We start from the raw sequence: 14718 nt of genomic DNA, 5'->3' as shown, positions 1-14718 counted from the left end.
TTATACCCAAAGCACTTAAAATCAGCATACTACAGTGATGTAGCCACATCAGTGTTTATAGAAGCTCAACTCACAATAGCTAAACTATGGAACCAAACTAGGTGCCCTTCAACAGATGAATGGATAAAAAACAATGTGTTATACATACACAATGCATTTGCTGGTAAATGGATGGAGCCGGAAAATATCATGCTAGGAGAAATAAGCCAATCCCAAGAGAACCAAAGGCCTCATGTTTTTTTCTGATACGAGGATGCTAATTCACAACACGGGGCGGGGTAGGGAAGAATAGAGGTGCTTTCGATTAGACAGAGGGGACGTTGTATCTTATTTCAGACTTATATCTTAAACATTTATGAAGGAGCCTTAGAAAGCTCTTGTGCCCTGTGTGGTACTCAAAGGTCAAAAGGACCCTGGGTTGCCACACTGGAAGATCTAGGGATTGGATTCTGAAGATGTCAGTTCAAGTCCTGACTCTAATATTGACACCTGTGACTGTGGGAAAGTGAGTGACCTTGCTGAGCCTTGGTTTCCTCATCTGTGAAGTGCTCTTTCATGTTCTGGTTGGTTCTATGATGAACATCTATGGGATTTCTGTGGTAGCTCTTGGACCCTGACACAAGAGTCAGTTAAATGAGTATTTGTTTACTTAGTGAATAAAGCAGTGGCATCTGGGGTCACCCGAACCCTCCCGACTCTGCCCTTATGTGTCTTGAGAACACCAGGACACCAGGTGGTCTTTGGCCCACCCCTGGAGGTGGTCAGGTGTGGCAGGCAGTCTTCCTACCTTGTTGAGGGTGTTGAGGGCGGCCTGGGCGGCCGTGAGTGCCGGCTCTGCTTTAGCCAGATCTTCCTCACAGTCCTTCTGCTTCTGCTTCACCTCTAGCATGATGAGGGCCACCTTCTGCTCCTCCTCATCTGCGATGGCTTTCTCTTTGCTCACTTTATCAGTTTCCACGCTGACCACCTGAATCAATTTGTCTGCATCTTCGTTCTTCTGCTGTAGCTCCACTTCCTGGGTGGCCAGCTTGGCTTTCAGATCATCCACCTGCATCAGAGAAGTAAAGAGGCTTAGCAGGAGTAAGGCAGGCATGACCCTGAAGACCATCTCTGCAGAACAGAGAGCCAACTCCTGATGCAAACAAAGGTGCAAAGCTATGTACCCCGGTGAAACCCAGCTCTCTGATCTAGGAAAGGAACTGGACTCTCTCTCCCCTTTGATGGAATATTCTAAACAACAGGCACTCTGATACTTCTCCTTGATATCTCAATGTTTTAGGCTTCTTCTCACTGATATTGGTATGTCTTTTAAAATTTCATGCACCAAATAACAACAAATTATTTTTTCTATGGTGCTGGAGATTGAACCCAAGGTCTTGTGCTTGCAAAGCAAGCACTCTACCAACTGAGCTATATCCCCAAATGAATTTTGCACATAGAAAGTCCTTAATAAATATCAGTTGTTTAATTAAAACTGGCCAATGTGTTGGTATTGGCACCAAAACAGACTGGTAGACCAATGGTACAGAATAGAGGACACAGAGACTAACCCACATAACTACAATTATACTAGACAAAGGTGCCAAGCACACGCATTGGAGAAAAGATAGCCTCTTCAACAAATGATGCTGGGAAAACTGGAAATCCATATGCAACAAAATGAGATTAAACCCCTATCTCCCACCATGCACAAAACTTACCTCAAAATGGATCAAGAACTTCTTAGGAATACAACCAGAGACCCTGTATCTAATAGCAGAAAAAGTAGGCCCTAATCTCCAACATGTGGGATTAGGCCCCAACTTCCTTAATAAGACAACTGTGGCACAAGAATTAAAATCAAGAATCAATAAATGGGATAGACTCAAACTAAAAAATCTTCTTCTCAGCAAAAGAAACAATCTGTGAGGTGAACAGAGAACCTATATCCTGGGAGCAAATCTTTACCATCACACATCAGATAGAACACTAATCTCTAGGGTATATAAAGAACTCAAAAAGCTAAACACCAAAAAAACAAATAACCCAATCAATAAATGGGCCAAGGACCTGAAGAGACTCTTCTCAGAAGATGAGGTACAATCATCAACAAACACTTGAAAAAATGTTCATCATCACTAGGAATTATAGAAATGTAAATTAAAACCACTCTAAGATTTTATCTCACTCCAGTCAGGATGGCAGCTATTATGCATACAAACAACAATAAGTGTTGGTGAGGATGTGGGGGGGAAAGGTACACTAATACATTGGTAGTGGGACTGCAAATTGGTGCAGCCAATATGGAAAGCAGTATGGAGATTTCTTGGAAAATTGGGAATGGAACCACCATTTGACCCAGCTATCCCTCTCCAGGGACACAGCCACATCAATGTTTATAGCAGTACAATTCACAATAGCTAAACTGTGGAGCCAACCTAGATGCCCTTCAATAGATGAATGGATTAAAAAATGTAGCATATGTACACAATGGAATATTACCCAGCAATAAAAGAGAATAAAATCATGGCATTTGCAGGTAAATGGATGGAGTTAGAGAAGATAATGCTAAGTGAAGTTAGCCAATCCCAAAAAACCAAATGCTGAATGTTTTCTCTGATATAAGGAGGCTGTTCATAGTGGGGTAGGGAGGGGGGGAGCATGGGAGGAATAGATGAACTCTAGAGAGTTCAGAGGGGTGGGAGGGGAAGGAAGGGGGCATGGGTAATTAATGATGGTGGAATGTGATGATCATTATTATCCAAAGTATATGTATAAAGACATGAACTGGTATGAATATACTATGTATACAACAAGAGATATGAAAAATTGTGCTCTATATGTGTAATAAGGATTGTAATACATTCTGCTGTCATACATAAATTAAAAAATTTACATAAAAAACTAACCAATGTGGGATTTTCCTAGGATATACAAAAAGGAGGATGTCTATGGTGTTGTCTGAGAGACTAAATATACAGATGAACAATGGCAAGACTGTATATAAAAAACAGAACTCTGACCCACAACCTTCAGGAAGACTTACAATAACCCTAGAACAATCAGCCTCAAATGGCTAGGACTTGATTAATAATGGATGACTGCCTTCATTTTTTTTTTCTTTTTTTGAACTCAGGGGCACTCGCCCACTGAGCCACATCTCCATCCCTATTTTGTATTTTATTTAGAGACAGGGTCTCACTGAGTTGCTTAGCGCCTCGCTGTTGCTGAAGCTGGCTTTGAACTGAAGATCCTCCTGCCTCAGCCTCCTGAGCCACTGGGATTACAGGTGTGCACCACTGTGCCTGGCTCCAACTTCCTTCATTTTTGTCTCTTATTCCAATGTAGGGCCAATCAAAACAAAACAAAACAACAACAACAACAACATCAACAACAACAACAAAACCCCCAACACATCTCCCTGACCAGTTATATAGGATGCCTACTTCTAGTGAACCCACCTGTCCCTTCCCTGGCCTGCTCTCAGTGTGCACTGGACATCCTTCTCCTTCCTCATCATCAAGCTCTTCCACTTCTCTGCCTGGTTTTGGCTCTCTGCTAAATACCAGTGATGGTGGCAGATTCCCTGGCCTGTAGCAAGCTCTCCCTAAATAGCTTGGATACTTCTCCTGGTTGGTCTTCATTAATTTCCACAATCCTCAATAGAAATAGATGACCAGGTTAAAATAATGTGATAGCAAGAACTCCGGTGGTCCAGGCCACCCGATTCCCCTATCCAGCCTCTGAAGTCAAATGTCATTTGGAGGCATATGATGAAGTGATGGGAACATCAGTGCTGGCAAACCATCTATTTATCTCATGAGCTGGGAAGAGAGGAATGGTCTTCTGTTTACACTCAAAATCAGCAGTGCAGTGGTTTTCATAATGTTGCTTCCTGGACTAGCATCAGCTTTACATAGGAATTTATTAGTCATGCAAACCCCTAGGCCCTATTCCAGACCTACTGAGCCAGAAATTCTGGAGGTGAGGCAAGGCAATCTGTGTTTTACAGGCCCTGCGGTTGACTCTGATGTCCATGTAGGTTTGAGAATCACTGATGGAGTGTAACGGCCTTTTTCAGATGCACAGGGAAGACACAGACCTGTTTATTTCTTGAAAGTCGAAAAGCTATTTGTATTTGCAATATGGCTCATAAACTTTCCATTCCAGAATGACCTCTTGCCTTTATTTTTTTCCTGCGGCCTATTGCACACAACAACCAAAGATTCAGAGCTCCTGGAATACGTCAAACAGATTCAAAGGCTTTATGATGCAAAATAATCAGGGCGAATATAAAACTGAGGCTTAGACACCACTGATAATTCCCTTTTCATGGCAGATCAAAAGGAAAGAAAAGGAAAGGGGGAAAAAAAAAGAATGCTCTTTAATTTTGTGTATTCATGGAAACCGGAGACTTTGTGTTAACCTCAAATAGAGGCTTGCACCCTAGAACTCCTCTTATATTCACATGTTGGAAGGTTAATCTGTTTCCATCTCCCGTTGTTCAGCTGCAGAGAGTTATTTCTACAAGGACAAAGATGCAATTGTAAATCAAAATGATTGAGTTGCATAATCACTCCAGTCAGCAAACACACCAGTAACTTTTTGTTCCTTTTTAAATCTTGGGAGATTTGAGAAAATTGAAGTGGTTTTTTTTTTTTTTTTGGTTATTGTTGTTTTGTTTTGTTGATTGCAGATATGGCTTGTGACCTCAGCCCCAAGGTAAATAATCCCCTGCCCTGTGAATGGGAGCTTAATAGACCTTCAGCTATGACATGGGGCAACATGAGGGTCCTGCCAGTCAGAATTAGGCCACTCCCCTGAAAATCAGAGAAGGCAGAACTCAGATTAGTTTTATGATTCTTTTGCAATAGAATAGGGAATTGGAACAGATTACTTTAAGTCTTTTTTGACTCCTTTTCCTTCTTTATTCAAAACACCTGAGTCACACTTTGGATTTCCACCTTATTTAGACACCTCCAAACCTGGATGGGAAGATTAAGAGGGACAGTGCCCTGATCATAGGAGAGACCCTTTCCCTCAGTCCTGTTGGCCCCCATGAATTGGGAACATGAGTGGAAAATGGGGGAATTTTGGCAAAGACGGGTGACAACATGGGTGTTGCGGGTGGCCCCTTCTTCAAGGATCAATAATGACAGAGAGATCAAGCTGCTCGGGAACTTTCCCCCCAGAACTCCAGCCACCTTGGTAATGATGTGAGGAGAAATCAGAGGAGCTGAGCAGGGGGTGTCAAAGGCACACATGACTACCCACATTGCCCAGGGTGGAAAATCCTGCTGGCTCCTCTGGATGTTTGGGGAGGGAGGGAAAATATCACCATTTGCCAAAGAAGAGGAAGCAGGGTGATTAGCAGCAATGAATAGTGCCCTATGGATTGGCAGTCTAGAGAATTCTTCTGCTTATTCTGTGTCTCTGTAGTCACTCAACACTTCCTGATATGAATTGGGATTTCAAGGAAGTTTCTCTTGGGTACATGTGTTTTTTTTTCCTTCCATCTCTGCTACGTTGACGGGTCTGATAAAAACTTTGCATCCTATTCTGGAAATATAGTTGAATTTTCATTTTGAAAAACGTGCCCTTCCCAAGACCTTATGATTGCTGGGGAGGACTGATTTGTTGAACAGGACATGTTACAACAAACTAGTTTCAGCTCTGTCCAAATTAACCTCTGTATTTGACTTTTTAGTAGTTTAAAAGAAGTTACCTGCTTTTATTTAAGCAGGTCAACAATGAAGTGAATTGTTTGGTCTAGACCAACTTAAGGTAAATTTTGTTGTCATCAAGAGTCCTGATAACTATTTCATGTGTTCTTAAGGTTTTCTCTTTCTTCTTTCCCTCTGCTCCTGTTCTTTCCTATCTTTCCTTTCTTCCTTTCATTTTTGTATTTTTCTTTCTTGCTAAATGAATTTTGAATTCTTTCACTTGCACCCCCCCAAAAAAAAATCCAGACAAAAACATCATGAATTAATAAATCACTAACTTCAGGTAAATTTGGTGGCATGAGATTATTTGAGAACCCCAAGATAAGCTGAATTTAATTTACATGGATCACAACACTATATTATACCGCATAAATATGTACAAATATCATGTGTCAATCAAAAAAATTGAATTTAAGAAAAAGCATTCAGATTAACAGACGTGTGAGTTAAATCCTATATGCAGGGAATTGGCAATAGCCTTTAGGCCTTTTGTGAACATTTCTTCAACCAACAGTCTCCTCTTCCTCATGAATATGCCTGAATTTTATATAGAAATGATGATCCCAGTGGTTTCTGGACAGTGCCAGGGAGGGACAAAGGCACCCAAGTCAGGTTGAGGGCTCTGAACATGCCAGGAAACAGACCACAATTTGCACCAACCATGAAGCCTGAAGTTAAAGTTGATGCAAAGACAGAAGAAGATGATACCTAAGGACCCTCCAGGGCCAGCCTACCTTCATGAGAGCCAGTGAAATCTGGTGAATCACACCATGATGTTTATCAGTTGCTTCTTGAAACCTCACACTACCACAGAGAGGAGAAGGTACAAAGATCCTTGACAGGAAAACACTTTGAGGTAGAGTTTGAACTGTGAACTGACTGCCCTCCAAGAACTAAGTTTTTAACCTATTCCAATAGCGTAAGAAGATACTTGATGCTGGATAACTTATAAAACAAAGAGGTTTATTTGGCTCACGAATTCTGGTGGCTGAAGGGTCCAAACAGTATGCATCAATGTTCTGGTGTTGAGGGTGCCCTAGCTTCATCACAAGATGGCAGAAAAGTGGAAAGCAAAGTGGCTGTGTGTAGAAGAGGCTAAATATATGCAATGGCTTCACTTTATAACAATTCACTCTTTCTGAAGCTAAGTAACTCTGCAAGACCATTCATCCTTTCCAGGGCTAGTGACCCCAGGACCTAATTACCTTGTATTAGACCCCCACCTCTAAAGTTTCCACTACCTCAGCACCACCAGGATGAAGACAAAGCCTCTACATATGAGCCCTTGGGAAACCCCCAAACATACCCAAGCCACAGCTCCTGAAATGACTACTCATACTGAAATGCAAGATTTCTGCTCTTCAAGAATCAAGATGACGAAGAACTAAGTCAAATTCAGTTATGTTGAATCGGAAGCTACATTTGTGATCAACTCTTAAGTATGAACTGTAAGGCTAAAGATAATAAGCTTTAGATTATCACAAATGGTTGATTTTTGTCACTCGGATCACAAACATTACTACTTTGGCTACAACTAAGATGGCTAAATAAAATTATATCCTGAGCCATTTAGCCTGCTCCCACTAGGTTATAAGTATTGGAACTGTCATAGTCAGGCAACAGGAGTCTAATGACAATATGATTCAAGTCATTATCCTTATGTTAGTTATGATAGTACACATTAGTCTCTTTCTACCATAGAAACAGTTACAGATGAATAGTTTACTCCAGAGTTAGGAACCCCAAATGCCATTTTTAACTAGAAGAATCATCATTATAACCATCAATAGGCATTTATGGAATCTATTCCATGAGTACATTACTGCCCCAAACCACCTTCCACCCCCACTCTGCACTTGTAGGCGATTTGAGGGCTGCACATTTGCTAATTTGTTTATCCAGCCATCATCCTATGACCTACCTATTTAGCTACTAACTTAACAGAACACCTGCTATGTGCTGGTCTCTGAGATAGAACATAAATGGATCCTGCTGTTTTTCTTTGAAGAACTGATAACAGCATAGTATGATATATGCAGAAGAAAGAGAAGTCAAGGAAGAAACCTCAGAGAAGGAAATTCATAATGACTTGGAGATTAGAAAGAGATGGGGGGTGGGTGGGTAGCAAATGGTTTAGGTCTTGGCAGGGATGAGGTGACAAGGTGAAGGCACAAGGAAAGGAGTTTTGGGGGAGTCGCAAAGAGCACCTATGAACTCCAGAGTCCAGTGTGGAGGAGGGAAAGGATGGAACAATATATAAAGGTAGCACTGATCAACAGCACTGCTCATTCATTTGTTCAACAAATGTAAAATGAGTGCTCCCTCTGTGCGGGCACTCTTAGGCACTGGGATATATGGGTGAACAGAACAGACAAGGATCTTGTCATTACAGACCCTAGAGCCAAAGGATGGAGATAGATAACAAACAATAAATGCAACTCATGGAGTCCATGATAGATTATGTTAGATGGGGGTGTGTGCTATAGCAAGGGAACTAAGGGAAGGGCTGTGATTTAAAATGAGGTCATCGGGATAGGACTCATTGAAGAGGTGGCATTGGGCAAAGAACTGAGCCTTGGTGATGTTAGAGGGAGATGTCCAGGGAGAGGGATAAGGCCAGTGCTAAGGCCTAGTGTCTGAGCAGAGAGCAAAGGGAAAGTCTGATAGAGACAGAGGTCACAGGTACGGGGTGATAGATGAGGTCTGAGAGTCACAGGTAGAGTCACAGCTAGAGAGGAGCTCGGTCCCCTGGAGGAGTGGGAATTAGCATTAGGTTTTACATAAACGCATGACATGGTCTCATTTATGTGTTAAATTAATCAACTCTGCCTGCTCAACTTGACGATAGACTATAGAGGGACCAAAGTAGGAGCAGATCCATGAGTTTGAAGGGTATTATAGCTACCCAGGTAAAATAGGGTCAGTGGCTCCGACAGTGAGGGGGTGGGTGCAGAGATTTGGGGGTGTACTTTGAAGTTACAGCCCCCAAACTTCTTATGGTTTAAGTGTGCATACAAGAGAAAAGAGCAATAAGAAGCATCAAGGATGATCCCAAGGATTTTGTCCTGCGTGGAGGATGCCACAAGTCGTGGGTAAGGCAGGTTTGGAGTCAGGGAGAGACTGAGTGTTCGGCCTATTGAAATAATCCTATTAATAAGTGTCTAAATGAAGACATTGAAAATAGGGATACAGAAGGATGGGCATATTTCAGAGATCTTTAGAAACACATAGGACTTTTTGTTTTCTTTTTTGATTTTTTGATACTGGGGTTTGAACACAGGATGCTTTACCACTGAGTCACAGCCATTTTTATTCTTTATTTTGAGATAGGGTCTCACTAGGTTACTTAAGGCCTCACTAAGTTTCATAAGCTGACAGCTGGTTTTGAACTTGTGTCAGCCTCCTGAGCTGCAGGGATTACAGGTGTGTGTCACTGTGCCTGGCTAAGACTCGTTCATTCTTAAATGTTTAAGTGACAGAGTCTGGGATAATTCCCAGGTTTCTGGCCTAGGTAACTGGGTAGCCAGAAGTATCATTCATTAAAGTGGAAAATACAGATGGAAAAGATGGCCTGAACTTAATGCCAGGACATGGGAGAATAGAGCTGGATTCACCTAACAATATCACCAGTCTTCTTCTTATTAAATAGAGGTCACCTAAAACAGGAACACAGACCTGTGTGCCTTCATCATTGTCTGCTCAAGGACCGTGCATCTGCACAAAATAGATTACCGCTCTAGAGAGGGTCAGAGTGTCTCCTGTCCCTTGCTCCCTGGCCGCCATTCTTTACACAACCAACCAGCAATTCCTAGAGGATAAATGGGCAGGAAGTAGAGCAGGGAATGGCTGGTAGAAATGTAGAATGTTCTAGGAGCATTGAAGGAATGAGGAAACAAAGGAAGGGGAAGAGGTGGGAGATGTTGAAAGAATCTGATAGTACTACATTCTAGAATTGTGTTCCATAAATTCAGAGACTGAGAGGAACAGAAGGTGACTGATGGACAAGATGCTGCCTTTCCAGGGCTGGGGATGTGGCTCAAGTGGTAGCGCGCTCGCCTGGCATGCGTGTGGCCCGGGTTGGATCCTCAGCACCACATACAAACAAAGATGTTGTGCCCGCCAATAACTAAAAAATAAATATTAAAATTCTCTCTCTACCTCTCTCTCTCTCTCTCTAAAAAAAAAAAAAAAAAAATGCTGCCTTTCCATAGCAAAGATGAACAATCCGGTAAATTGCTTTTGTGGTCATGACACAAGTGGAAAGGGAGTAGTAACGTAGGGTAATTTGCATATGTCATTTGCTGTTGGACATTGAATTTGAAATGATCTCACCTTGCCTGAAGGTAAATAAAGAAAAAAAAATTATCTGTACAACACTACAGAACAGAGGAAGAAAGCAATAACGTCTAGAAGATGGAAAATCGACACCACTTTGAAAATGGTCCATTATCAGACCTAGAAAACAATACGGTGGAAACCGTTTGGCGTCATCCGTAGAATGGTTCGGTGAAAGAGTTTCAGGAAAAGAGAAATTAAAAGGCAATAGGGTATACCATTTGCTTTTTACCGAAAAGCAGAAAGGATGAGATGTGGAAGAGCTGTTAGGAAATTAAAAATGCAATGAAATGATGAAAGTCTTCATTGCAAAGTACAGGAAGCAGAGTAGCATCGCAGACCGTTAAATCAGTATTGTTGTAAGATAAACTTGAAAAGCTGCCCTAGAACACAAAGAAAAAGGCCAAAGGGATAGAAATAATGAGCAAGAACATAATGGATAAAGGGATCAGGGAAATCATTCAGCAAGCCAGTGCTCCGAGAGGAGAGACCAGACCAGATGGACAAAGTCAGATGACAGAAGAGGGCTTTCCTCAGTCCCAGACGGTGTGGGGATCACAAGGGCCCACTTCACCCTGCCAAATAAACTCAGATCCTTTAGACAGATTATGTTTCTGAATCAAGAAGCTGAAGTAGATGAAGATCGGTATGGAGGCTTCTCAAAAGGCTAGGCCTGGAACCACCACATGACCTAGCCGTACCACTCCTCGGTGTTTCCCCTGAAGAATTAGTCATTATCCTATAGAGATACCCGCACACCCATGTTTATAGCAGTACAATTCACAACAGCCAAACTATGGAACCACCCTAGGTGTCCATCAACAGATGAATGGAAAAAGAAAAATGTACTATATATACACACAATAGAGTTTTATTCAACCATAAAGAAAAATAAAATGATGTCATTTTTCAGAGAAATGGATGGAACTCGAGACCATTATGTCAAGTAAAATAAGCCAAACTCAGAAGGTCAAGGGTTGCATGTTTTCCTCTCATCTGTGGAAGCTAGCAAGGAGAAAGGAAAGAAAGATGGGGGTGGATCTCTTAAAAAAAAAATCAAAGAAAAATCAGTAGAAGAAAAGGACCAAGGGGGGGGGGTTGGAAGTACTGGGAAGTGAACTGGACACATTATATGGTTATATTGTTATTGTGCGCCATGTACAAATATGTAGCAACAAATCTCATCAGTGCATATAACTATAATGCACAAAAAATGTGGAACAAAATAAAGAAACTGAAGTGGAGAGGAGAGGCAAGTCAAAAGAGGAATTCCAAAGACAAAATCATATTTTTTAAAAAAATATTTTTAATTGTCAACAGACATTTATTTATTTATTTATTTGCCGAGAATCAAACTCAGTGCCTTACACGTGCTAGGCAAGTGCTCTACCGTTGAGCTACAACCTCAGCCCCCAAAGGCAAAATTCTGAGACCAAAAAAAAAAAAAAAAAAAAAAAGGCTTAGACATCCACAGGAACATGTGACCTCTAGGAACTAAGTTGATCACGATTTCATCACCCGAACGAGGGTCGTCTCTGCTACTGGTAAGCAGAGAAGAGAAAGGGGCCATCAATTGAGCAGTGATCCTCAGGGAGCCAAGGCAGGGGCAGAGCTGGTGCCAGAGCGGTCCCCGATTCTCAAGGGCAGAAGAGCAGGTTGAAATAGACCTGTTCCATTTTCAAGAGTTACGTAGAAAAATCTAACAAGGGCCGGAGGACAGGGCCTTCTTAGGGTGGCCAGCAACTTGGAAACATCAGAAGAAAGCCTGAAATGAGGCAGAAGTTAAGAAGTGGGTCCCAACGGCTCTTTGACAGATAACACAGGAAGAAAAGAATCAAAACTCTTATGGCCCCGAAACTGCTTTCTCCACCATTCAATGGAAGGTGCTACGGTTTGTGTGTGGATTTTTCTTTCAAAGGTTCATGTTCTGGAAGCCATGTCCCTGGTGTGGTGATGGAATCATTGAGAGGTGAGGCCTGGTAGACGGCAACTAGGTGACAGGGACTCCACCCTCATGAAAGGGTTAATGCCATCTTTCAGGAGTAGGTTTGATTTCATGGGACTGGATCAATTCACATGAGAATGAGTTGTCATAAGGGTACCTGGCATCAGTCCTGATCTCCTCTTCTGTAGGCACCACACACCTCTTCTATATATGCTCCCACCAACCACTGTAAGATGCTGGTGCCATGAACTTGAATATTCAGAATTGTTAGCCAAATAAACCTCTTATCTTTATAAAACACACTGCCTCAGGTATCTTGCTATAGAACACAAGACAGACTAAGGCAGGAGGAAAGTGAATTGGAGAGAAAAGGAAAGTGGAGGAAAAGAAGATTGCAAAGAGGGAAAAGAGAAGAGGTGGCTCAGGGGATGCCAGCATCAGAGGGGGGCAGACCTGATATGAAAGTAAGGACATGTATCTCTGTTGGGGGAGGTCAGCCTTAACATTTGGCACTGTTTCTGCCGCAGATTCCTGGAAAATCATAAATGTTTCCCATATCTTGATTGCAGTCCCTCCATTGTGCTGGTTTGGGGCCATTTCTATTCCTCTAAGTCCTCTGCAGGCAGGAGAGAAGGGCATGACTCACCTGGGCAGAGGTGCTATGAAGCTTCAGAAGCCCATTCTCGAGTCGCTCCATTTTAGACTTTAGCTCCTTTCCGTTCCTGCACAACAAGCTCTGGTAGAGTCTGATGAACTCCAGGAAGGATTTGGGAGTTGTGTAGTTGTAACGCTGCTCATTGCTCAGATAAGACTTGGAGGTTTGGTTGACGCTCGCGTGGACGAAGGCCATGAACTTGCTGATTGATTGCTTGACTGTGGGCTAAAATCACACAGCAGGAATAAGGAGATCATTTTGCCATGAAGCTCGAAGGTGACAGCCCACCCCAGATCTTCCTTCACCACATGGAAAAACTGTGTCCCAGTTTCATTCTAGCTGAGCTTGAACTTTAACCCTGACCTCTGGATGCGAAATCCTCTGTGCCCTGAGGTGAGGAGGACATGGAGGAGTGTCTCCTTTCCCCCCTCTCACCTCAATGGTCTCCGTGTCCTGCAAGAAGCGGAGGCTGACAGACTCCAGGGCTTGCTGAGGCCACTCATGGAACCAGTCGATGGCTGTGCAGTTCACAATGGCCGGGAACTTCCTGCTGCGGACCCTCAGCTTGTTCCCCACGGGGGAGAAACAGAGAGTCACCTGAGAAGTCAGAAGGATGGAGAGAGCAAAGAAAGGTACCAGAGAAACACAGAGAAGGAGACATGACAGAATGGCAGTCGTCAAAAAGACAAGCAATAATAAATGCTGGAGAAAGAGGGACACTTCTATATCCTCAGTGGAATCGTAAGTTAGTACAACCGCTATGGAAATCAGTATTCAGGCTCCTTAAAAGACTGGGCATGGAACTGCCATCTGACCCAGCCATACCACTCCTCTGTAGTTACCCTGAAGAATTAAAGCCACCTTATTCCATTGACACATACATAGTCAACAGCAGCACGCTTTGCAGTAGATAGACTGTGGAGCCAGCCTAGGTGTCTATCAAAGGGTGAATGAATGAAGAAAATGTAAATATATATATGGGAGTTTTATTCAGCCATAAATAAAAATGAAATTATGGCATCTTCAGGAAAATGGATGGAACCAGAGACCGTCGTGTGAAGCAAAATAAGTCAAACTCAGAAGGTTAGGGTCGTATGTTTTCTCCCATATATGGAAGCTAGAGAGGAAAAGGAAATGAAGGTGAGGGTAGATCTCCTAAAAATTGAAGGGAGATCAATAGAGAAAATAGACCACAGGGAGGAGAATGAGGAGGCACGGAAGAAATGCTGGGGAAGGATATTGGCCAAATTATATCGTTATGTTGTGTGTATGTGAGAATATGTAACAAAAGGTCCCATCCATCTGTATAACTATAATGTATCAATAAAAAAAATGAGGTGGGGGGAGAAGCAGACATGGCTTTGTGTTCCTGATCTTCCAGGGAACTGTGAAGCACATCTAGCAGAGACCACATCCATACACTCTAGCCAGCTTTCCTAGCAAGAGGTCAAGAAATTAAGAGAGGGCACGGTCCACAAAGCAGATGAGAAAGTCATCTTTCCAGTGGTGCTCAGGCTGACAAGGGCATTGAGCTCTCACCCCTACCCTCAAGAAAATCAGTAAGGATGGCCATGTCCAAAAATATCAGTAGACTCCCATGAACCATTTCTGGTCCCTGTCTACCCCGTGGGTCAATCTTTCTTTACCTTCAGCTGCCGTCGGACTCGATCTATGAAGAACTTCCAGCAGTTGTCCCTGTTGTCAACCAGACCTTGGCTCCTGACTTCATTCCGCACGTTGTTTATGATGTTCTCAACTTCATCATCCGAGTAGAGATCTGGGATCTCTCCTGGGAATAAACAGAGGGCGGATGGGCAGCTTTGGCATCTTGCTAAATGATGCAATCAGACATGGATGGTTATCTTACCTTGGAGCACGGGTCTCTTGGTGTTTACACCAGGTTCCACCTCTCTTGCTGGTGAGCTGGAGAGACACTATGAATGCACTAGACCCAGGATAGGAGAGTGTCTAGCAATGGATGGGGCAGGGAGGAGGAGGGCATTGGCACTGGTATAGGGCACTGTCCTGGCATTGACAATTGGTAGCATTTCAATAGGCTTTTCTTCTTTCACGTAAAACAC

General features: G+C 42.7%; 1 protein-coding gene across 1 annotated transcript in view; it reads right to left on the bottom strand.

The window, feature by feature from the left end:
• The window catches only part of Dnah9 (dynein axonemal heavy chain 9), a 328584-nt gene that overhangs the window by 104370 nt on the left and 209496 nt on the right, over window positions 1-14718 (bottom strand). Inside the window, exons 46-49 of the mRNA XM_076870265.1 lie at window positions 14284-14426; window positions 13073-13234; window positions 12629-12862; window positions 788-1048 (exon numbers count right to left, since the gene is read on the bottom strand). Of these exons, the coding sequence (XP_076726380.1) occupies window positions 788-1048; window positions 12629-12862; window positions 13073-13234; window positions 14284-14426 (800 nt within the window). The remainder of the gene's footprint in view (window positions 1-787; window positions 1049-12628; window positions 12863-13072; window positions 13235-14283; window positions 14427-14718) is intronic.

This window comes from Callospermophilus lateralis, chromosome 11 (genome assembly GCF_048772815.1).
Source record: "Callospermophilus lateralis isolate mCalLat2 chromosome 11, mCalLat2.hap1, whole genome shotgun sequence".
Classification (NCBI taxonomy): Eukaryota; Metazoa; Chordata; class Mammalia; order Rodentia; family Sciuridae; genus Callospermophilus; species Callospermophilus lateralis.
The sequence above is the reverse complement of the archived record's forward strand: the minus strand, read 5'-3'. Positions and strand labels throughout refer to the sequence as shown.